Genomic DNA, 22,506 nt, shown 5'->3' on the forward strand with positions numbered 1-22,506 from the left:
TCCAGTATTAAAAAAGTACAAGAGTTCATGACAGTCAGTGAAGGTTATAGGAATCCTTTTTTTTTTTTTTTTCTCAGCTAGGCCGTTTCTGAAGTAGGATATTAAAAGCAAGGATTTTCTGTTCTATGGTAAGGAACTACATAATGTAGAAAATCTCATAGGTCTCATAAATTCTGATATGAAAAGGTAATGAAAAAACATGGTTTGGAGTTTATGTGAAGCCAGGATTGTGGAGAATGGTGCAGACCGCAAATTTATAGTAAAGGTAGGGTCAGGGCATAGGCGAAGGTAAAGTAGGCTAACTTCTTCAAAATTTCTCTTCTGTTATTTGGAAACTCTTTCTTAAGTAGAAGGATCATTTGTGGAAATTCCAGTATTTCAGCTGCAGGTGAGCAGTCTTTCTTTCTTTACTCGGTATTCTCCATAGCTTCATTGTTGGTCACTCCATCAAATCACTAATGACCCTGACAGGCAGGCCAGTGGCACACTGGGGATACTGTGAACCCTTGCCTACTTTTTATCCACAGATTTCTAAACAAAGAAGCTCTCTAGCAGTACACTGTTTGACAGCCGTGGAAAAGGAAGAGACCAAGTTTAGGGACAAAGCCTGGAAAGGAAGTCAGGCCACATGGGAGCTAACCAGTGACCCCGCCACGTCAACCCATCTTTCTTTTTCTCCACTTCCCACTAAGTTCAAGCAGGCAAATCAAGTTCATTTCTTCTCCTGCAGTGAAATTTGGATAAACATTGCAGCACTGAACCATGAAGCTGGTCTTTAACATCGTAATGCACTGACTACATCTTTAGGTCTGAATCCTATCTCAACTTTGGAAATCAGATCAGAGGTACAGAGCTCAGGGTCAACATTCCACAGCTTATTGTTCATCCTAAAGTAAACTGTCTATCTGCAGGTAAGAATCAGTGCAAGGCATTATCACAGAGGACCTGCACAAGTACTAAAACTGGAAGGTATTACTTCTTAGTGTTTGGGTTTGGTTTTTTTAAGGAGTTGGAGCAAAAACTGTTTTCTCACCCATATTCTTTCATTTTTCTTTATTACTATTAAAATACATTTTGTGGACTTCAGGCAATTCTAGATGGAGACATACAAAATTTCGAATCTGTTAAAAACTGAAGGGAAAAGAAAAATGATTTGACAAGCAATTAATATTAATTACCAGTATGAAAGCACATTTGCAATTGCGAAGAACTAATATCAAGGAAATTAAGTGAAAAAATCTCAAATTTTAAGAAGGCAAACTAAAGCAGAATAGATGTATTCTCAAAAACCTAAAGATCACAAGAAGTGTTTGCCACATGTATAGAAGGGGGGAAAAAAGGCATGGATTTAGGGATCAAAAGACAAGACATTTTTACACAGGGTAGTGCATCTTGGCTTAACAAACTGTGTGACAAGCTACTGAATAGGAAATAACTCCTGTCAGCTACACTGTGATGTCTTACGCAAGTAATGATAGGAATATATAAAATATTCAGACATATCTTGCAAGGATCTGGGTTCTCTCTAAGTCATGTGAGAGCAAAGAGCAAAGTCTGCTTTACTGTTGTAGAACCAGACTCCACTGGAGAATCCTGTTTTATCTAAAATCTCCAAAGCGCTTATTGCACAATATCCTAGTAGAAGATACAGCTACCAACTTCATGCAAGACTCGGCTTTGTAAGCGTGGCAGCATTTATTTCTGTTGAATCAGGACAATTTAGTGATTGACTCTAAATGGAAAAGGCAACCCCCAAAAATTTGATTTGGTTTCTGTCCTTGTTTTGTCTAAAGCAGCTACTCTTTACATTTGGACTGCCATATTAAAAAAAGCCAACAAATTAGATGTGTAGGTAAAATTTGCATTGGCACTTACAAGTGTAAATCTTTGTACCCTTATTAGTAAAATATGTATCTTCAGTGCAATTTCATACGTTTTTTAAGACAGTAAGCTTGAGGAGAAAAAAAGGAAAAATATCAATCATGGAATTATGCTATCCCATGGGAGGAAGCTGTAGATTATCAATGTCTCCTAATTATCACCTTTCCTAATGTTAAAAGTGGCATAGTGATGCTCTAGCTATATTTACCTGGTCAACGCAGAACTGCAGCTGCAGAAAGCTGGCTGGCCATCCTTGTGGAAAAGACTCTGGCACATGACTAAACTAAAGCTGAGTATCAATAAAACAGCCCAGCAGAGAAGGGACAAGAGCTCCTGTCTTACAGAAGAGTGTGTAGCATCTGACTGTGGCAAAAAGACCAGGATTTTCACCCAGAAATGTGGAAACTAGATACTCTTTTGCCATCACCACACCTCAGAGGCAGCGGATGGCAGCTCATTAGATCATGTCTCACCTTTATTGACTATGCGAGCAGTTTTTGACTGAACACTCGCTTCTGGTGACTTAACTCCCTTGCTGATACTGCGCATGACAAGGTCAGATAGTCCCGATTTCTCAGCTGTGAGGCAAAACTACCTCCCAGTTCTAACTGACAGCATCTCAAGGAAAAGTAAGTGGGTAAATTTAAGCTGAAGGGACTGGAATATGCCACGTGAGGTGAAATACTCAGGTAGTAACAGGAAGCCTTCAAAAAACTCTGTGCACAAATGGCACGTGGATTTACTGACAATAATTTGAATAGATTTTCATCCTTTGACCGTCAAGCATTTTTCCTCCTGAAAGGCTTTTTTGTTCCCAAACCCAAATTGTATATCCCCAATATATCTCCTAGAAATAACTGAACTGGCTTTGCTGAAGTTACCCCCAAAAGTTGATGCACAAAGATGACGTGTTAGAAATTTACGGGATTAATATTTATGGTTTAGTTTAGTAAACTTGCAAAAACTAAACCCAAGGAATTGGAAACTGCTAAGCAACTTCAACTATACCTGGTATCTCCAAAAGAAATAAAAATAATCCACACATGTTCATATTTCTGTAGCACTGTATGTCCCAGGAGGTCCCAAAGGACTTAACAGATCCAGGCCCCTGTGATCTTACAAGCTTTGTCATCCTTTCTTGGCTTTAAGGAGGTGAATGGTCTTCAAATTAGCGTAGCTGCTCCTATCAGTGTTAGGAGCTACTTGCTTCAATCAAATTAAAAAGTAAAATCATTATTTAAACCAAAAGGTGCAGACCTTTTAATAAATTCCTGTATTTTTGCAAATACTGAGTATGTGAGCTTGTAAGGAGCAATCTTACCGGCTGCCTGAACAGTATCATGGAACAGTTTAGGTTGGAAGCGGTCTCTGAAGGCATCTGCTCCAGGCCCTCCTCTTCCCCTCAGGCCAGCCCTTGCTCAAAGCAGGGCCAGCTCCCAGCAGGTCACTCTGGGCTGTGTCCAGTCAGGTTTTCAGTCTCTCCAAGGATGGAGATTCCACAGCCTCTCCAAGCAACCTCCTCTAGTGCTCTGCCACTCTCACCTTAACACTCTGCTCCAGGAGACTCACTTCAGCTCCCAAATCAAAGGAGTTCTGGCACCGCTTTTTTACGTGAGGTTCAGCTCTCTGCACAGTAGAGACGCACTTTCCATCCAACTGAAATTGCGGCAGAGTATCACTGATTTACTTAAAAAAAAAAAAAAAAGTATTGCAGGATTTTATTACGTATATGTGACCAGAGTTTATTTACATTTCAACATAAAAACAACATATCATACATTGCCTAATTTCTGGTACTAATTTCTATCAAGTGGTAACATTACAGCCAGGGGTGATTTATGGTAAGAGACTTGGCGATTTAATGGAAGCATGAGGTGTCACGGAAATATTTCTGCTAAAATACAAGCGAGGAAACAGTTAACAATGTTAAATTTTAAATTTTCAGTATTAGGGGTGAGGATAACAACCAGCTGCTTAAATGCCAAGTGAGGGAAAATCCATATATCTTCCAAGCTCACATTTCAGTCAGCCTGCTGGCAGGATTTTGATGCCATGCACTGCTGTCACATTCCACCCAGCTTCTGAATGCCAGCTTTGCAATGTAAAATATTTAAACATAATCCTTACATCTTCTAGTTCGTACTTCTGCTAAGCGAATGTGAATATGTAGTACATTCCACAGCCAGGGAACCACGTCCATGAGATTCTCAGAAAGATGGATGTTTTCTGGTTGGGTAGCTGCTTTTCAAGCAGCTTTTGTACACTGTGTGCTTTTCTGACCTGGTTTCTCTATGTGCGTTCTTCTTAAGGAACGGCTGTGTTGTCATTTTAATCTGACATAAATCTGGCCTGTGACTAACATGGTTAGTCCCACCATTCTTGTTCCCAGCTGCTCACACTCGCTGCCTCCCTTGTGTCAATTCAATCACTCATGTACCTGAGCTATAAATCATATCAGAGAAGCCATCCTGCTGAAAAAATCATCTTTTTCCCAGTTTGCTGAGTTAGGTTTGGCTTCGTGCTGTTCAGTCTGATTTAACTCTGTCCCATCCACTCCCTGTGCTGCCCACAGCATGCTAGAAAACAAATTCACAAAAAAAAATATTTTTTTTTTGGAGCCAGATCAGTTCATTCGTCCAGTTCACTGCACAGCCACTTCAGTTAACAGCATGTATTTGGTCTGGCTGTGCTTGGGCCTGAGAAGTAGGTGCCTCTCTTTCAACAGCAGCCTGGACGCATGCTAGTTTAAATACATTGGTTTAGCCGTTTATCTCGCAGAAGTACTTTATCAGATGAAATATTAATGAACAAGTTTACAACAGCATATAAATCATAACCTTGCAAGCTTTTCAACATACTACTATAGTAGAAGATGCATTTTTGAGTTCTCATTCTTGGCTTATACTCATCTCTTTTCTTCAGTGGATGTCTGTTCACTATCAAACTCAGAAATAGTGGCCTGTATTTACTTCATAATCTGGGCAAAACCTGAGTACCTGCCCATGTCCTAAATAAATCCTAAAGTGAAACCGATCAGAACAGATTCAGTCAACAAAATGTGTTTTATTTTCATACGGTATTCTTTGTTAATGACCACAAACGTAAGATGAAAAAATTGAAACAATTAAATACAAACATCTGTATAAAAGCAGATTTCAAAACCTTGCCAAAAAAAAGCTATTTTAAAGTCCTGTAAAGGAATACTACTTCACATCCTTGTTGCGATCAATAGGATGATGGAGGGAAAATCAGCCTACTGACAACTATTGTTTATAAGAAATATGAATAGTTTTTATATTCTACGTAATTATCTTCATATATTTTACCTATTTGTAAGAAATTGTTTCCTTCTACCATTCTAATAAGCATGATGATGGTATATTTTTTTTGTTTTTAAAAAGATAGTAGAATGACAGTGGGCCACCCTCAGACTTGTTTCTAAGTGCCATTTGGTATAAGGTACAGGAAGATGGCGTACACAGAAAGTAGAATGTTTTCATTGTTCAGATAAACAGCCTTGTGGTGTTTTAATATATTGGACCAGAATGGGCTTAGTGGGCGAGGAGGAGTCTTTGATAAGACTTTTGTAAGATCACTGTCGTCTTAAAATGTAAATACAGAAGTGACATAACTGACTGATGTTTAATCTGGAGATTACGATACTCCAGCTGTACTGGAGGACAGATATAAATGAATGAGCTTGATTTACAGAAAGTCAGTTAGCTTGGCAATTTGCCCAAGATTATTATGTTTTTGTTTACCAATGTCAGTAACTCGGGGCGTGGGCTGACATTACAGCTAAACAGCACAGCCAACTACTGTCAAAGGGCAGGCTTGCTTCCAGCAGGCCCAGCCATACACTCCTGACATTTCCTTCATGCCAGCACTGGGACTCATCTGATGCCGTACTGAGCCAGTTCAGGCAACTGAACCTAAGAAAACTAATCCCACAAAAAGCAGTGATTTATCTTCAGCCAGTGTGGCCCTGTGACCTTCATAAGTACATAAAAACATCTGTACACAAGTATTTTAAAACCTTACAAAAAAAGAGCTCTTTGAAAGTCCTGCAAAGAAACAGTACTACTTATCTCTGTTGTGATCAAAAGACTGGGGAAGGGGAAAATCTGAGAAATGTTACAGTTGTTTATAAGGAATATGAAAGTTTGCGTCTTATTTTCTACATAATTTTATAATTTAAAAAGTGTGAAAATGAAGGTAAACATTTGCTAGCAGAAATTTTGATTTCTTCTTTATCAGTCAGGAACTGTTATTCTGCCTCTGGAACTCCGCTTAGCTGAGTTTGTAGTTTCTTTTTTAATAATCTCAAGGTGACTCTCCAGAGTCAGACTCCCCACCCAGCCGAAACTATGGGCCAACCTAAGAAGGGCCACTTTTCAAGTTCTGAACAAATCTGCAGAGATCAACTGGCACCCTGACCGCCACGAAGTGGAGTTATACAGCTTGTTTGTTTTTAGGTGCCCCTCATTTACACAAATGCTTTTTCAATTCTCAGTCACCTCACCAGTCCCTTGGCATTCAGAGGCCCCCCGATAGCATATTTCCATACATTCTGTATGGTATGTCTAAATATTTTGATGGTTTTAATATTTTGTACCAGCCGTGGAAACTGGTTTGCTGCTAGGTGACTGTAAAAGTGAGATTTGGTAAATAATTATTAGAAATCTTATACTAACACTATGATTGAAACAATAGACAAAAGTATAGCCAAGCAATTAACTAGTAGAGGTAGTTACTCCTAAGTTTTGCAGTTCTTTGGTCTTATGACTAGATGTTCCTGTACACTAGATGAGAACAATGTTGAAACTGACCACATGTGATTGAAACTGCATTAAGCTTCAAGATCAAAGAACAAGGACCAGAATAAAGACTTCAAGGACAGCCAACGAGAGCTTCAAATGGGTTGGTGGTCGCAAAACCAGCCCTTCGACTCAAATGGATCCTTCATTGCGCATGATCGGATGTAGGCAGTACTATGATAATCAGTTATAATCATTTTTATGTGTACTAATCTGATTAATATACAATTAGTTATTCTATATAACCTGTTTGTGCTGAAGCTGCGGTATGCACGCTAGGTGGAACTATCCCCCGTGCATCCAGCGCTGCAATAAAGAATGCCTCCTTTCTAAAACTCCAAAACGAGTCTTAGGGAGTTTCTTCGACCGGCTTTTCGGTATCACCCCCTCAAAAAAAAAAAAAAAAAAGGAAAAAAAAAACAAACCCCAAACGCACTCCAGTCCAAAACGGAAAGCCATTCCGCCATGCAGGCGGTCCCTCTCCCCAGCCTGCCAGCGAAGCTCACCGCCCGCCCCCGTCAGCCACAGGCCTCGCCCCGAAGCGACGCCCTGATCAATCCGAACCGCCTCCCTAAAACCGGGAGGAGGAGCCGCCCCCGCCCTCCTGGCCCTAAGGGGATCCCGCGGGCCCACGGCTGTCATGGCGGAGAGGCCGCAGCCCCCGCGGCCCGGGATCGGCGTGGGGGTGGTTGTCACCAGCCCCACGCACCCCAACTGCGTCCTCCTGGGCAAGAGGAAAGGCCCGCTGGGGGCCAGCACCTACCAGCTCCCCCGGAGGCCACCTGGAGTTCGGGTAGGAGCCCCCAGACACCCCCCCCCAACACACACCCACCCCCGCTAACCGGGGAGAGGCGGCCGCCCTCCCCTGAGGCGGCCATTGCCTTCCCGCCCGCAGGGAGAGCCTGGCGGACTGCGCCGCGCGGGAAACGCTGGAGGAGGCGGCGCTGCGGCTGCGTCACGTCCGCTTCGCCTCCGCCGTCAACTCGGTCTGCGCCGCCGCCCGCTACCACTACGTCACAGTCCTCATGAAGGGCGAGGCGGAGCCGGGGGCGGAGCCGCGCAACCGCGAGCCTGAGAAGAACGAGGGTGAGGCGGGAGGGGCGGGGCCGGGCGCGCGAGAGGGGGCGGGGCCGCTCCTCGCCTCAGGTCCCTCAGCACCGAGATGGCGCGGGGGTGGTACTTCTCTTCACTCGGTCCTATCCGAAAATAAGCCTTGGAGCCCGTTTTAGCCCGATTTTATTTTAGATTTCCCCATATTGCCACACGCTTCTGACGTCGTGAGGCCAGGGAGTGGCTACGAGTACGTTTCTTCTCTAAGTCTGAGGAAACTCTCCTCTCCGGTAGGGTCAAGGCTTAACGTGAGGAAAATAATAAATTTAAAATAACTGCGTATGCAACGGAAAACTTGAATTTGCGTTGGTAATTTCTGCACAAGCCATCCAGCCTGGCAGAGGCAGAATTGTGACGTGATTCATTTTATACTCTGGCTTTTTCTTTTTTTTTTTTTTTTGTTATTTTTTTTCTCCTGCAGGTTGGGAATGGGTTAAATGGGATGAATTTCCTCCAGCAGATCAACTGTTCTGGGCCTTACGCTGTTTGAGAGAGCAAGGTTACAATCCCTTCAAGAAGAGCTCGATCATCTAAAGGGGTACACGGGAAGTCACCAACTAGCATAAAAACTAACCGTACATGACCTAACAAACTAAAAGACTGACCTGTTTTTTGGGGGGAGTAAAAGAGGAAAGGATATATCATGCTCGCTCTGCCCACGTGAAAATATTACCCTTCCCAAAGCCAGAAAGATGCCAGATGTTTCTTTACCTTATTTCATATGACAGTTTTCTTGTTCCAGAGCTACTTCTAGCGCTAGTGGTTAACAGTTAATGTCATCTTTTATAGAAAACTCAGGACTGTTTTACCTGGTTAATCGTTATATAGATGAATAGCCCTTTGGAAGTCAGAACTAGTCAGAGAAGCTCGCTCACTTGGAAACAGTTGCAGCATCAGGCCCAAGAGAAACTGATTTGTTCAAACCACTGTCCTGCTTTCTGTGGAAAACTACTTTGTGTGTCATGCTGCTTTCCTATAATCATAAATCTTGGACCAATTTTTAAATTTAGCCTTGTCTCATAGCTTCAATTAAGATACCGTCATGAACAAAAGTCACATTTTACAGACGACACCTTGTTCTCCTGCAGATAGTAGCACATACTTGAAAATCAAGGTATTACAGACATGAAAAAGGTTGCGGTGCCTTGTTGCAGGGAATGAAAATTCCCCGACCCTTCTTGCCACCCTGTTGCATTATGGCATTCTGTTTGCAGCCTCACTTACCTTAGAATTTATCTGCAGAAGCATTTCAGATCTCTGCAGCTGATCTTAATTCCCGATCATGTTACTAAACTCTTAATAGTTTAATGGAGAGGTGCCTACCATGTTCTACTAGGCTGACACAAGTAATGTTGTACAAACTAATCTCATTTCTAGGTGTAGCTCTACAGCACACAGTCACTTTTTGGCTAAAGAGGGTTGTCAGTATGAAACAGCACAGATAACGGCTTTTGGGATTTGACAAATGGTTAATTTTCTGTTTGATGTGACTAAATGATTGAATGGGTAGTGAATGAATCACGGCACACAAAGATAAATACAAAACCAGTAAGTTTATATTTTTCATTTTTCTAGAATCTGTAACCAAATTCGATTCTTTTCCAGCTGTAGTCATTAGGACATCAGCAATTAATTGTAGGATATGACTTTTAAAAAAAAAAAATCACTGCTTGGCTCTTTTTTTTTTTTTTCTCTTCAAGGTTCTTTTAGAACACAGTTTTTGTCTGTTCCCTTTAGATATACCCATTGTCCAAGATGCTCTGAGATAAACCTTTTAATTTCTTTTTAATAAAACATAAGCACAACATTGAAAGATTAAAATTGTCTGAAATAATGAATTGACTTGTCAGTTCTTAAAAGGAATGTGCTTGAAGGGTTTAAAGCTCTTCCTTACTTTGCATATACATTTTCTTAAATGGAGATGGCTCTTTTTGCTGAGAAGCAGACGGAGTGATACGAGGTATTATAAGGATGCTACTGACAATCGCAAGCCTCCTGCTTAGAATTTGAAGCATGAACTAAGCACAACTTCCCTTAGGACAGATATTCTTTCTCTAAAGTGAAGAAAGAAGATAATGTTATAAAGCGGTTTTGAAATGAGAAATATCACTGAAAATTCCTTTACTGCTGTATCTTTGTATAAAGCTTTTTTTTTTCCTGTTCAAAAGTGGAGATTTTCTTCCTGAAAGCAACTTCATGTACACTGAAAATTATTCCATTCAGCTGTCAACAAAGAGGCTGGAGGAAGAGTTGACAGATGTCCTGCCCATCTGTCCCAAAGAATAATGAAAAAAGAAAAATTACTAAAATGAGTCAGTGGAATTTTAAATTTTAGAAGGCATCTAGCTCCTGATGGGAAAACTGAGATCACTGTAAAATGGTTTGTCATGCAATAAATATTTTGTTACCATTAATGCTTACATTCAGTCTATCTGTTGTAAGTATACAAGTAGTTACTGAAATGAGGACGCAAACAATACCTCTGTATGTCAGGGTTTCTGTATCCTTTCTAAGTGGACTGATGAAATGACTGCAGTGCATTACTGCGATCAGCTGTCTGCAATCCCTAACTTAAATAACTTGTTTTGTATGTATCATGCATTTATACTTCCCCCCCAGAAAGTTTGATTCTCAGTAGTTTTTAGCTGCTAAGACTCCGTCCCTTCAACTAAACATTACATTTACTTTGATTTTTGATACTGTTGCTAAAAAGAAAAGTCTATTATGTACGCTTCTAAGCCGCTGAATAACAAAACACACAGTTAAAACTTTGTGGTTTTCTAAATTGCTTGTAATAGACAAAATTCACCTCAAATGGCATTATAGTTATCCAGCATTGAGAAAAATACTCCTGAACAGTATATAGTTTGGAGGACTGATGTGAAGAAAAAAAAAAAAAAGGTTAGGATGCATCTTATACCCAGAGTGTGATTTTATGCTAAGTGAACAATGCCCAGAGCTGTCGTCTTACCGGTTTCTTAGGTGTAACACATTGGTCCCATTTAATCCTTTAAAAGACTACCCAACAACCCAGAAAAAGAAGCGGTCATTGCTTCTGTTCACTCTTGTTTATGTCTGGAAACAATCACCCACCTCCACAATATTTCAGTTAGTGAATCACATGATATACCCATATAAGAGTTTTGGGTAGACTGTACATTACACTTTCCATGACTATCAATTATCTCTATTTGTATTTCATTCCAAGAAAAGAATGTCCTTATAAATGAGCAGACAAAAGAGACTAGTGAGCTGTGGCCGTATCATAAAATGTGTTGAGAGGGTCATTTAGGTAAGAAAATACTAATCCTGTGGTACAAAGCATTAAGAAACTGCATTTTGCAGTGTTGTGGATGATTCTGATCACACATTTAAGAAAAAACAATGTGAACTAGAACAGGCATAGGCAAGGTTAACTAGGATGATTGAGAGAGGCCAGGTGTATTGGGATTAACATTAATTAAAGAGGAAATGAGAGTTCTCTATAAAGACATTAGAAGTAAACACCAAAGAGGAAAAGCTGATACTGAATAAAGGTTAAAATATATATATATATATATGAATAAATTTAGACTGCAAAATAGAGGTAAAATTTTAATAACTCTGAAAATACTTCCAAAAGGAACAGCCGAGACAAAGCCAAATTCCCCATTTCTCTTTTAAAACATAAACCACTGCCCTGTTGTGATGGGTTAACCCTGGCTGGATGCCAGGTGCCCACCAGAGCTGTTCTATCACTCCCCCTCCTTCTCAACTGGACAGGGGAGAGAAAAATATAACAAAGAGCTTGTGGGTCGAGATAAGGATAGGAGAGATCACTCACCAATTACCGTCACGGGCAAAACAGACTCAGTTTGGGGAAAAATTAACTTGATTTATTACAAATCAACCGGAGTAGGGTAATGAGAAATAAAACCAAATCTCAGAACACCTTCCCTCCACCCCTCCCTTCTTCCCGGGCACAACTTCACTCCCGGATTCTCTACCACCCCCCCCAGCGGCACAGGGGGACGGGGATGGGGTTTACGGTCAGTTCATCACATGTTATTTTCTGCCGCTTCATCCTCCTCAGGGGGAGGACTCATCACACTCTTCCCCTGCTCCAGCGTGGGGTCCCACCCACGGGAGACAGTCCTCCACGAACTTCTCCAACGTGGGTCCTTCCCACGGGCTGCAGTTCTTCACGAACTGCTCCAGCATGGGTCCTTTCCACGGTGTGCAGTCCTTCAGGCACAGACTGCTCCAGCGTGAGCCCCCCACAGGGTCACAAGTCCTGCCAGAAAACCTGCTCCGTGGGCTCCTCTCTCCACAGATCCGCAGGTCCTGCCAGGAGCCTGCTCCAGCGCGGGGTTCCCACGGGGTCACAGCCTCCTTCGGGAACCCACCTGCTCCGGCGTGGGGTCCTCCACGGGCTGCAGGTGGATATCTGCTCCACCGTGGACCTCCATGGACTGCAGGGGGACAGCCTGCCTCACCATGGTCTTCACCACGGGCTGCAGGGGAATCTCTGCTCCGGCGCCTGGAGCATCTCCTCCCCCTCCTTCTTCACTGACCTTGGTGTCCGCAGGGTTGTTTCTCTTACATGTTCTCACTCCTCTCTCCGGCTGCCGAATACCGCCGTCCCAACTTTTTTTCCTTCTTAAAAATGTTATCACAGAGGCGTTACCACTATCGCTGATTGGCTCGGCCTTGGCCGGCGGCGGGTCTGTCTTAGAGCCGGCTGGTATGGGCTCTGTCGAACACAGGGGAAGCTTCCAGCAGCTTCTTACAGAAGCCACCCCTGTAACCCCACCCGCTACCAAAACCTTGCCACACAAAACCAATACACCTGTATTATGTGTCCTTCTTTCTACATCCTTATGGGACTTGTACATATGTTGGTAATATGTGGCAGTGTTACTGACAGCAGTATTTGAAAGATTGTCTGAGCAAATGAGGAAGGACCTGATTTATCAGATACTTCCTGCAAGGAATCTACAAAACAGAGAAGTGGAGAGAATTATGATCTGTGCTTCAGAACACCTCATTGCAGGGCAGAAACCTGAAACTGCCACGAGCAACAGTTCACATAAGTAACCCTCTGATCAAATCGGAAAACTAAAGAGAAAAGTAGCCGTCATAAAATGACTCCTTAAGCAAAACAGAACAAGGAAAGGAAAGTGCCTTTGGGAAGATGAAACAACATTGTAGCTGAGGCAGGAAATGCAACTGCTGAAGTAAGCAAGTTAGCAGGTTCAAAGAACAGAAAAAAAATTATAGGTGGCAAGAATAAAGAAGTCTGTGAGCACTTTGAACTGAAAGGAGCTGAACCTGCAGCATGCCCCAAAGCGTGTCATCTCCAGGGTCCCGGGATACTTAACCCAAATATTGGTGAAGCCTTGCGAATGGGCACTCCATATCACTGCCTCAGGGTCTGCCCAGTTAATCGGTGTGCACCTGATAAAGCTCAGCTGAAAAGGACAGACTTTCAGTTTCTGACTCCTCAGCTGCTTCTAATACTGACTTGGCATTCTGCAATGGGGAAAACTTCTGAAAATCAATCAGAATTCAACCACATACTGGGATAAAATGTGCTGAGTATTGAAGTTACACAATAACTCATCTACTATTTAAGGTTGCAAAATGAAACATGAAGTTACATCAAAGCTGGGTTTATTTATGACAAATCATTCATTATATATTACAATAATTACAAACTTTTTTTTTTACACCTTATTGCCATATTTTTATTCTTGGCGCACACAAGATGATCAAGAACGTGGATTTAGGCAGTAACAAAGATATTAAAATTACAAATTTCATGTCTTATTTCTGTGCCATAGAAAAGGCTATCATCAAAAGAGTAAAGTTACTAACAAACATACAAGGGGATTCCCCTTACACCTTTTTTCCCAGGAACTTTTGTCATCTAATGTATAGTAAATATATATATATATTACACACACATCTCTTGCAAACATACACATTCACACATTTACATCACCACTGGGAATTTGACATCTCTCCTCCAGCAGAAAGCTCCCAGTCATTTTACTTGAACATCTAATGGGGGAAAAAAAAAAAAAAAAAAATCTAAAGTCCATGGTTTTAAATGCCACCCTATTTCTGAGCCAGCTGTTATCTTCTCCCTACACAGGGCCGCCAGCGTAACAAAAGGGTATTGCAGTTTGTGACGAACAGCATCCAACCTACCTTCACCACAGGAAAGGTCTACTAGGGATACTGTTCCTCCTGTACCTAGTCTGAGTCACTGCTGCTGCTTGAGGAGTCTGTTGACATAACTTCTACATCATCTTCATTCTCTTTGTTGTGTCCTGGAGGCTCCAACATGAAGTCATTACTATGATTAGGAGGTAGCATGTTCATTGACATATCACTTGACTGCCAAGGATACTGAGGAGCGAGCACATCTGGAAAAAAAAGGGGCATAATCAAACCATCAGCTTTGTCTATCAACAAATTCAAAAAGACAGCTCAACCAGAACTCCAATTTAAAATTAAAACAAATCTTAAAATCCTTCCTGAATTTTGGACAGATGAAACTCTCCAGTAACAGCTGGAAAAAAATCTCATGATGGAGCCATTCCATCACCATAAAAGCCTACTCTGCCAGAGAGGCCCATTTATGTAGGTGGCTCTTGATCTCTCATCACTCCACTTCAAAACAGTATATATTCATACAGAGCTTTTCACCTTCAAAGCACAGTTTGAACTGACTTTACATTCACAACCACTGGCAGTAATGAAAACAGTCACCTTCTGTCAGTATGCAAAAATAGATGAAAACATTAGATCAAAGAAAATACTTAAGGTAGACCATAGAAATTCAGAGTAAAAGGTTTTATCCAAATTTGGTTGCAACGCCTTGGTTACAGTTTTTCCAACAGCAAATATGGTGCATCAAGTGCAAAGGAGAAGAGCGTCCTACTACAAAACCAGGGCCACAGAGATACCTGAGAGGTGGGAATGCCCCACTGTGCCCCAGCCAGGTCACCCTCGGTTGCCTCTGACTTCCCTCAGCTCTCACCATGTCTTCTCTTCTCCTCCTACTTCCAAAGCCACCCCACACTGTACTCCCTACCAACCTACCCCCCCCCCCGCAACATTTCCTAGTCTCTTGCTTCCCTGCCCCCAAAACGGCTCCCATTTCAAAGCTGCAGTACACATCTATATGCCATTTCTGCTCCCTTTTAATTTATGCTCCTACTGCTGTGAGTTCTTCTCCACTTATTACCAGGCACTGTAGCTAAGTCTATCCCATAGAAGAAACCAGCTATCTCCCGCTTACAGCGAGAATTAAAAATAATTAGGCAGAGTCAGAAGCGAACAAAAGCCCACCACATGGGACTGTGAGTACAGAGAGGGCACTGTCTAAGCAGGGGGTCACATATGGCAGATTTACTCTCACGCAGGCGCTGCCTAACTCAGAAGCACAGAGACTCCACACACATAGCAGCTTCTGATCTTTCGCTCTGCAGCCACCCGAGATTCCACTTACCAACTACAGCCACAGTCCCCTAATACCAGATGCATTACCCAGCTGTATAAATCTGACCCACCAGCAGATGCAAGGACGTAATGCAGCCTTTATGCCAATTCTGTGCCAGCTTTAGGAAGACCAACCGTAGTACCATGTGGTCTCATCCCAGCTGTGGTAAAGTTAACTAATTTTATTTGAACCAGCTGAGAATGTAAGCCAGTGTTTTACATCCTGTGGCCATGCTTCAATGCGGGAACCAGTCCACTATGAAACCAGGTCGAACATGTGTGCTAAGCAGCCTCAAAGTTTTGAGGCTACCAAGCAGCCCAGTGGCTGGCTTGCAGACTCAGTAAGGACTCACTAACTGGACATCTCTCTGCAGAAGTCTCTAAAAGGACTAGATGCCATAATTAGCATTCTCAAGACATGCCTCCACACACCAACAGATTCATGATCCCTACACGAAATGCTGGGGCAGCTTCTACTTTATTTTAAATGAAGTTTAGGTGAACTTTCCCTCTTACCTGACAGTCTAGTAATTAGAGGATTTCCCCTGACATAGGAGACCCAGATTCAATTAACAACTTTACTTGAGGAGTTTAAATCCCACATTTTCCAGCTTCTCAAGGAAAAGTCCTAAAGAGTGGGGCCACACTCAGCACTTCCCTACTGGGTTGCTATGGACAGATGCTATGTCAGGGTCCCACTCCTATTCAGCTCGCTGACCCATTTTATTCAAGGCCAGAGGTTTAGAAAGCAAGATGATGCAGAACTTCAGGTCACTTCCTATGAGGGGACAATAGGATTAGACACATGATTGGAAACACAAAATCCAAGTTTACTATATCTCCAATGGAGTCGTGATACAGGTTTTTTTGACATATTCAGTATAATTTTTGACAACGAGCTTTCTGTAACACCTGCAAGTGGCTCAACAGACAGGAAAGAACTGTTATGGATCTCCTATGAATCCAAACTATGAATTTTTCCAGAATTTAGTCTAACCGTGGTAGATTAATGCTGCACAGGCACAGAACCACTGAATTCCTGATTCAGTTACTGTAATTTACTGCTAAATTCTATTTTAGCATGAATGAATGAATCCTACTAAAGTCAATGGAAGTGCCTTTTTCTCTAAGTAATTAAGGGATTAAAGCTCAATTCCTACACTCAAGGTACTTACTATCTCACCAGCTGTCCTTTGCAATATCTTTTCAACCCAACACTTCCAAGCAAACAGTCTTGCTGCATAGAGTGTAGACGTAAAGGAAGATAGGGGATGACAATAAACCTCTTTTCTTCCAAATACAGCTCTCACAATTCCGTACTTTGTCATCACTGCTAAGAAAAGTTTTCTTTGAAAATGCTTCTTTCTAATATGATTTAACATCACTTAATTTACAGCAATTTAAAATAAGCAAATTGGAAGGTAACTAAGTGAGTTTTGTTTATATTGACTTGGTTGTAGTGTCTGCAGTATTATTTAGCATGAAATGACATAAAATGATGCCATTTCTAATTGTTAACTTTATTTACTAGACCTTCACTGCTAAGGAACAACGTTAGCCATAATTTTCATTATTTTAACTCTGACTTGCCTTTGCTAAGGGAAATGTGTAATTGCTATGACTGTACAGGGAATAAAGAAAAGCAAAACAAAACTGAATTTCTCTTACCTGGCAGTCTGCCTGCTGCAAGTGCATCCCCTGGTAAGTGTCCATTAACTCCATTGGTGGATGGGTTGTTCATCTGACCCAAGAGACCACTCCTCATTTCCAGATCTGTAGGATATGGCCTACGTGGGTCCCCTGTAAGAAAAAAGAAAAGGAATGTTTTTAAATCTTTAATAATTGTCTTGCAGACATTAACTTTTTCTTCAGTGCCTAGCTTTCTGACCAGAAAACCCCATACTCTGATTGCTTGGATCAGCAATGAGCATCATACCTGTTTTGTTAAAATCTAAGTCTGTGTCTTTCACTTAGATTTTCTTTGTTCATTCAAACTTGGCAGAAAAAGCACATTAAAACACAAAACAAAACATGTTTAGAAGATATCTTTGCTCTCCCTGCTACTTCACAGCTAAACAGCAAGGACAGGAATTGGAAAAAACACATTCTCATTTTGGACAAGGAAGATAGTTCCCAAAATTGAAACCTGATATAATGAAAGCCCTGCTTTGGACTCCACTGATTACTAACATCCTCTGAAAAGAATATTGTAAGGGGCAGGAGGGAGCACAACCAAGCCCATAGCAAAGCCTTGAACATATTTGGTTCTAACTTATAACTGTGGCCAACATTCAGAGGAAAAAAGCAAACAAAGGAGAGCAGAGGAGCCCAGTCAGTTAATGGAAGCATGCATTTTCATAGCCTTTTGAAGAAGTACGTAAAGTTACAGGACTTTGGATATCCATTTTTGTTGAAAATATTACATATAACAGCTGAAAACAATGTTACTCTAATAAACCCCAGTGTTTTCCACTTTATAAAAGCATTATAAGACCAGATACTGACCATGCTTTATTATTATTAAAAAAAAAAATATTGTCATAAACATGATGGTTACCTGGTACCCATGTCAGAGGGGCACAAACAGCATTGCTAGCACTGATTCTGTGGGCATATTTAATTATTTCTTCAGAGGAAATGGCACCTGGAAGAATGGAAGAAAAGTTACTATATTCTCAAGAGGTTGCATCGTTCAATTATTTCAGAGTATCAGACACTAATATCTAAAAGATTGGGAATGTAATTTTGTCAAACTTTAAGAGCATGCTTCAAACGCAATGACTGCTTAGAGGATTCTTAGACTATGCAAGGATGAGCTTTGCAGTGAACTGATTTTACAGCCATGAGCTCAGTACACCTTCAATGTCAACGGTTCTTCAACCTTGTGAAAAACACAACCCTATCTCTTAAGCAGTGTACTTGACAAGCACAATTTGTAAGAAAACTTCAGCAGCTGCTTTATTATGAGATTTTCCATAGTAAAGAAAATTTTTTGTTTGTTCAGTAATTGTAGAGCATATGTGTAGCAGCCCTTCTAAATGTGTGCCTGTATTACAGTAATAGAAACTTTAGGAAATTCCTTGATTTTTTAGATGAATGATGTATAACAAAATGATAAAAGACACTGTAAAAATCACCAAGAAAATGCCTCCCACAAAAAAACCCCAACCCAACAGTCAGTTTAGGTAAGTGCCACAGAGTGGCAGGAATTGCTACAAATACAAACCAGTATCACCAGCTAGTCAGTCTTTCAAACACAATGCACATGCACACAAACATTCTCTCCCTTTCCTCAGTAGACCTACTGAAGCAATTTGATGAGACACTTAGGTAATCAGATATACTATTATCAGTCCAATAAGAGTGTTGAGACACTTGAATTTAAGTTTAATATTAAAGATATGTTTGCCACTAAAAAGAATTCATTCCTGCCTTTAGTCCGAGGAAATGATTATAGGTTCATAATGAAATGGAAATGTTTACATATAAAGCATCCGAAATATGCGATGGTAGAATTAAAAAAAAAAAAAAAAAATAACCCCAACTTGAGCTCACTACCAACTGTCTTTACAACTGCATTTACGTAGTATGTACAATCACAGATACTCACCTTTTCTTGCCTTTTCAATTGATTTCAGCTTTTCCTTTGCTTGATAAACAGCTGTTGCCTAGTTGTAAAAAAACACCAAACAAACTAAACCAAACCTTCAATGCATCTTTAATTTGTAAACTTCTGCATAAAGTTGGCTGTGTGAATAAACCCTTGCATATGATTGCATTTTAAGAGAGAAACTATTCAGTGAGCATTTTCAAAATGTACAGAGATAAAGTAGGTTTGGAAGAAAATTAGCACTATAAAACAAAACTGAATACCATGATAACTAAACAGTATTAGACTACTGAAATAAAAAAAAAAAAACACAAACCAAACCACTAAGCTCTTCAAAGTTTAAAATATTTAAATCTTCTCAAACTTACACACCACCACTTTCTCTAGAACAACCTTTTTCACAATTAGATGCTCAAAAGCAAACGCATCATTATGAACTTACCAGTATGTGCTCTGCTTCTTTTAGTTGTTTCTGCAGCTGCTGAATATCATTATCCCTCTTTTCTACTACCTTTTCTAAAAGCTGCATTTCATGATGGATTTTCCCCTGATCAACTGCCAACTTCATTAGCTCTTGAAACTCTCCATCTCTCTGAATCAGCAGTTCCAGGATCTATTGAACAAGAGTTTTGTAGAACTTTTAATTTAGCTAGAGTAACAACACACCCTCAATCATGCTGCAAAGAAGAGCAACTGACATCCATGGGAGTATTTCTGTTGGCATGAAAAATGAAACAAAATTTCTTCCTCTCTTTACAAAAACAGCCTATGAAGCACACAACAAATGAACAAACAAACAAACAACAACATGAGGACCAAGAATGCCTTTGTAGTGGGGCCAAAACCTCATCATCACCGTTAGCCTGAGTATAGGCAAGGACAAAGGGAAAAAGGAAAAAAAGGAAAAAATTAGAAGTAAAGCATTGTGCTTACGGAAAGAAATACAGTTTAGAAAGTCAGCTTACCTGGCCCTCCTCTCCCGGTTGTGGAAGCTTCTGGTTTCTTGAAATTGCCAAAATTTCAATTAGTTCCCTGAAAGGAAAACTCTGTGTTTGTGCAATTTTCTAGGGCATTATTCGTAAATCACATCAAGTCATCCCAAAACTGACAGAGTACTGATATCATTACAAAAGTATTCATGAACTTGAGTATTTTATAGTACAGTGTTGGCAGGGATTTCTCAACTAAGAGTAATTCTGTGAATAGTCTCGTGATTGGAGCACGTTTTCTTCTTTGTTCTTTGAGCTCATGAAGTGCTCATGTGTATTTGTACTCATGAAACATGCTAAGCTCCTGCCAAACTACATAAGACATAAGCAGAAGCTGAGAGAAGAAACAGCACAATGAAACGCATTCGTAGCCTTCTACTGCCTTTGTTGCAAGAGGGCATGAAAGCGGTCTTCACTACTTTACTTCTCTACTTGTCCTCCATTTTTTCCCAACAGAGCATATTTCACACTTGGGTTTAGAGCAATTAAGTCTACACTTTCAAACACCTGAAGAGTTTGCTGTGAAACTACTTTTACAACAACAAGTATTTCCACAATGGTATATTAGCTGTATATCAAACATACAAAAATACCAAAAACCTAATAATATTCTGGTGCTAGGTTGGAAGTGCTTCTCAAACAAACCTCTTGATCACATTTTCAGATACCCATTTACTTTGCCACCATTCTGAAAAGCCATGAAGAACCTCAGAGGGGACTTGCTAAGCAACAAGACCAAGATGCAAACAGGCGTTTTCTGTAAATTCAGCAAACTTATTTGGCTTCTAGGTCTATGGATGTCAGTTCAACGCTATGCATGAGTAACTGCCTATCTGAAGACACTGTCCTTGGAACAGTACTGATGCTTTGCTTGGTCCAGTGCAAGCTGCTCAGTGGGATGTACGACTAATACAGCAGTGGGGCCAGAACCTTGAAATGAAAACAGGTACTTTTCAAAATGTCTGAAAAAGCCCCTCACCAGTAAAGCTCTAAATAGCATCGTGGTCTGTGTCTCTTGGTCACGCCTGAACACTAAAATGATTTAAAACAATTAGAGAATAAAAGAAACTTGTCATTATCACTAAAGCTTTATTCTAACTGACCAACACTGAGCAGTAGCAAATAAAATCTGTTTTAAGTAGGTCAACTACTGCCATCAAGGCTGATGTCATGGAGGGTTGTAATTCTGTCCTGCGTTAGCTGGATAATGCACAGACACAGATTCAAAACTATACAAAAGCTACAGATTAGACATGTTGCTTGATTTTGCCCCTACCACCAAACCAGCATCATGACTGTGAAAGGCCTAGCTCCACAGTGCTGCAACACTCTGCTGATCAACAGGAAGATTCACTAAATGCTGCTGAGGGTTGCTCTGGATTCATTATGGTAGAATATTAGTCCCAAGATTTTCTTTTAAAAAAACCCAAGAGTTTAGATAACAAGTCTTTTTTTTTTTTTTTTCCCCAAAACCACATGTTCTCCAGCAACCTGTATGTCACAATAGAATCTAAAACTGAAAACAAAACCTAACCAGAAACAACAAGAGCAACTGACCAATATATTTTCCTTGTCCTACCAGTGGTAATCATACAAAGTGAGGCAGCCACATAGCCACATAACATATGGGTTATTCCCTCTGAAAAAGTTTTCCTAAGCTTCTGCTCTCCTCGAGAGGAGGAAAATAATTAGGAAGCAGTTTAACTGCACCACCAGCTGTGCCTCCACAACATGGTGGACAACTTGGACAAGGGTTATCGGTCCAGCCTCAACAGCACCGACTTAAGTATCTGAGCACTTATATCGCTCCAAAGACGAGCTCTGCCGCCTACTTTGAGCGAGTTAAACACTAATACAGGCAATGACCAGAACGGCTTAAGTCATGCAACACCACCTGCAAATTTCTGACACAAGCATAATTTTTAGCGGCTAATAAAAAGCCTAAAATCGGTGCGTGCATTCCACAGGAAACGCAGGTGTCAGCCAAGAAAGAAAAGCAAATGGAACAAGAAGGAAGCTCTCCTTCTGCTCTGAAAATAGGAAATAAAGCACCGCCCATGCTTTCCTACTGGGGTGAGAGCCGTGGAGCACAGCCCCGGGCCGGACCGAGCCCCGGACCGGACCGAGCCCCCCCCGCCCCCGGCGCAGCACCAACCCCTCTCCCGCAGGAGCCGGCCTGGGGACGGCACGGCAGAAGAGCAGGAAAAGGGGCCGGGCCGGGCTCTCCTCCCGGGGCGGTTGAGGTCAGGCCGGCCCCCTCACGTACAGCGCCGAGCACCCTCACCTCACCCCCGGTGCCCCGCCGCCGCCTGGGGCCATCCCATCCGGGCACCGGGCGCGGTGGTAGGGGCAGAGCGCGGTACCTTGCCAAGAGTTCGAGATCCTCCAGCGCCGCCAGGAGCCGGTCCCGGGTGCTGCTGCGTTCCCCACCTCCCCCGGTCGCCGCCGCCGCCGCCGCCGCCGCCGCCGCCGCCGCCGCCGCCGCCATCACGATCCCGGGCGCGGACCCGAGCGAGAACCTCCTCCCGGCGGGCAGTCGGCAGCGCCCCCTAGCGGCGGCGGGGGGGGTGCGAGTTGTAGCGGCGGGCGCATGCGCAGAGCGGCCTTGCTC

At 41.8% G+C, this 22,506-nt stretch overlaps 2 protein-coding genes and 1 long non-coding RNA gene across 3 annotated transcripts; 1 reads left to right on the top strand and 2 right to left on the bottom strand.

Moving 5' to 3' along the window:
• Positions 1-1,845: 1,845 nt before the first annotated feature.
• Positions 1,846-7,034, bottom strand: LOC128141423 (uncharacterized). Its single transcript, XR_008235024.1, has 2 exons — positions 4,319-7,034; positions 1,846-3,567 (listed from the first exon to the last, which is right to left on the bottom strand). It is a non-coding gene; the product is annotated as an uncharacterized LOC128141423 (long non-coding RNA).
• A 215-nt stretch (positions 7,035-7,249) lies between these two features.
• Positions 7,250-9,646, top strand: NUDT15 (nudix hydrolase 15). Its single transcript, XM_052786124.1, is given in 5 exon segments — positions 7,250-7,467; positions 7,469-7,491; positions 7,594-7,784; positions 8,230-8,319; positions 8,322-9,646. Coding segments are annotated over 5 exon segments (486 nt in total). The 5' UTR covers positions 7,250-7,338; the 3' UTR covers positions 8,375-9,646.
• A 3,797-nt stretch (positions 9,647-13,443) lies between these two features.
• MED4 (mediator complex subunit 4) lies at positions 13,444-22,414 on the bottom strand. Its single transcript, XM_052786125.1, has 8 exons — positions 22,259-22,414; positions 19,872-19,938; positions 19,349-19,519; positions 18,907-18,964; positions 17,854-17,940; positions 16,965-17,096; positions 14,001-14,218; positions 13,444-13,850 (listed from the first exon to the last, which is right to left on the bottom strand). The coding sequence occupies exons 1-7, from the start codon at positions 22,381-22,383 to the stop codon at positions 14,046-14,048; spliced, it is 813 nt and encodes a 270-aa protein (XP_052642085.1). The 5' UTR covers positions 22,384-22,414; the 3' UTR covers positions 13,444-13,850; positions 14,001-14,045.
• Positions 22,415-22,506: the final 92 nt, after the last annotated feature.

This window comes from Harpia harpyja, chromosome 4 (assembly GCF_026419915.1).
Source record: "Harpia harpyja isolate bHarHar1 chromosome 4, bHarHar1 primary haplotype, whole genome shotgun sequence".
NCBI lineage: Eukaryota > Metazoa > Chordata > Aves > Accipitriformes > Accipitridae > Harpia > Harpia harpyja.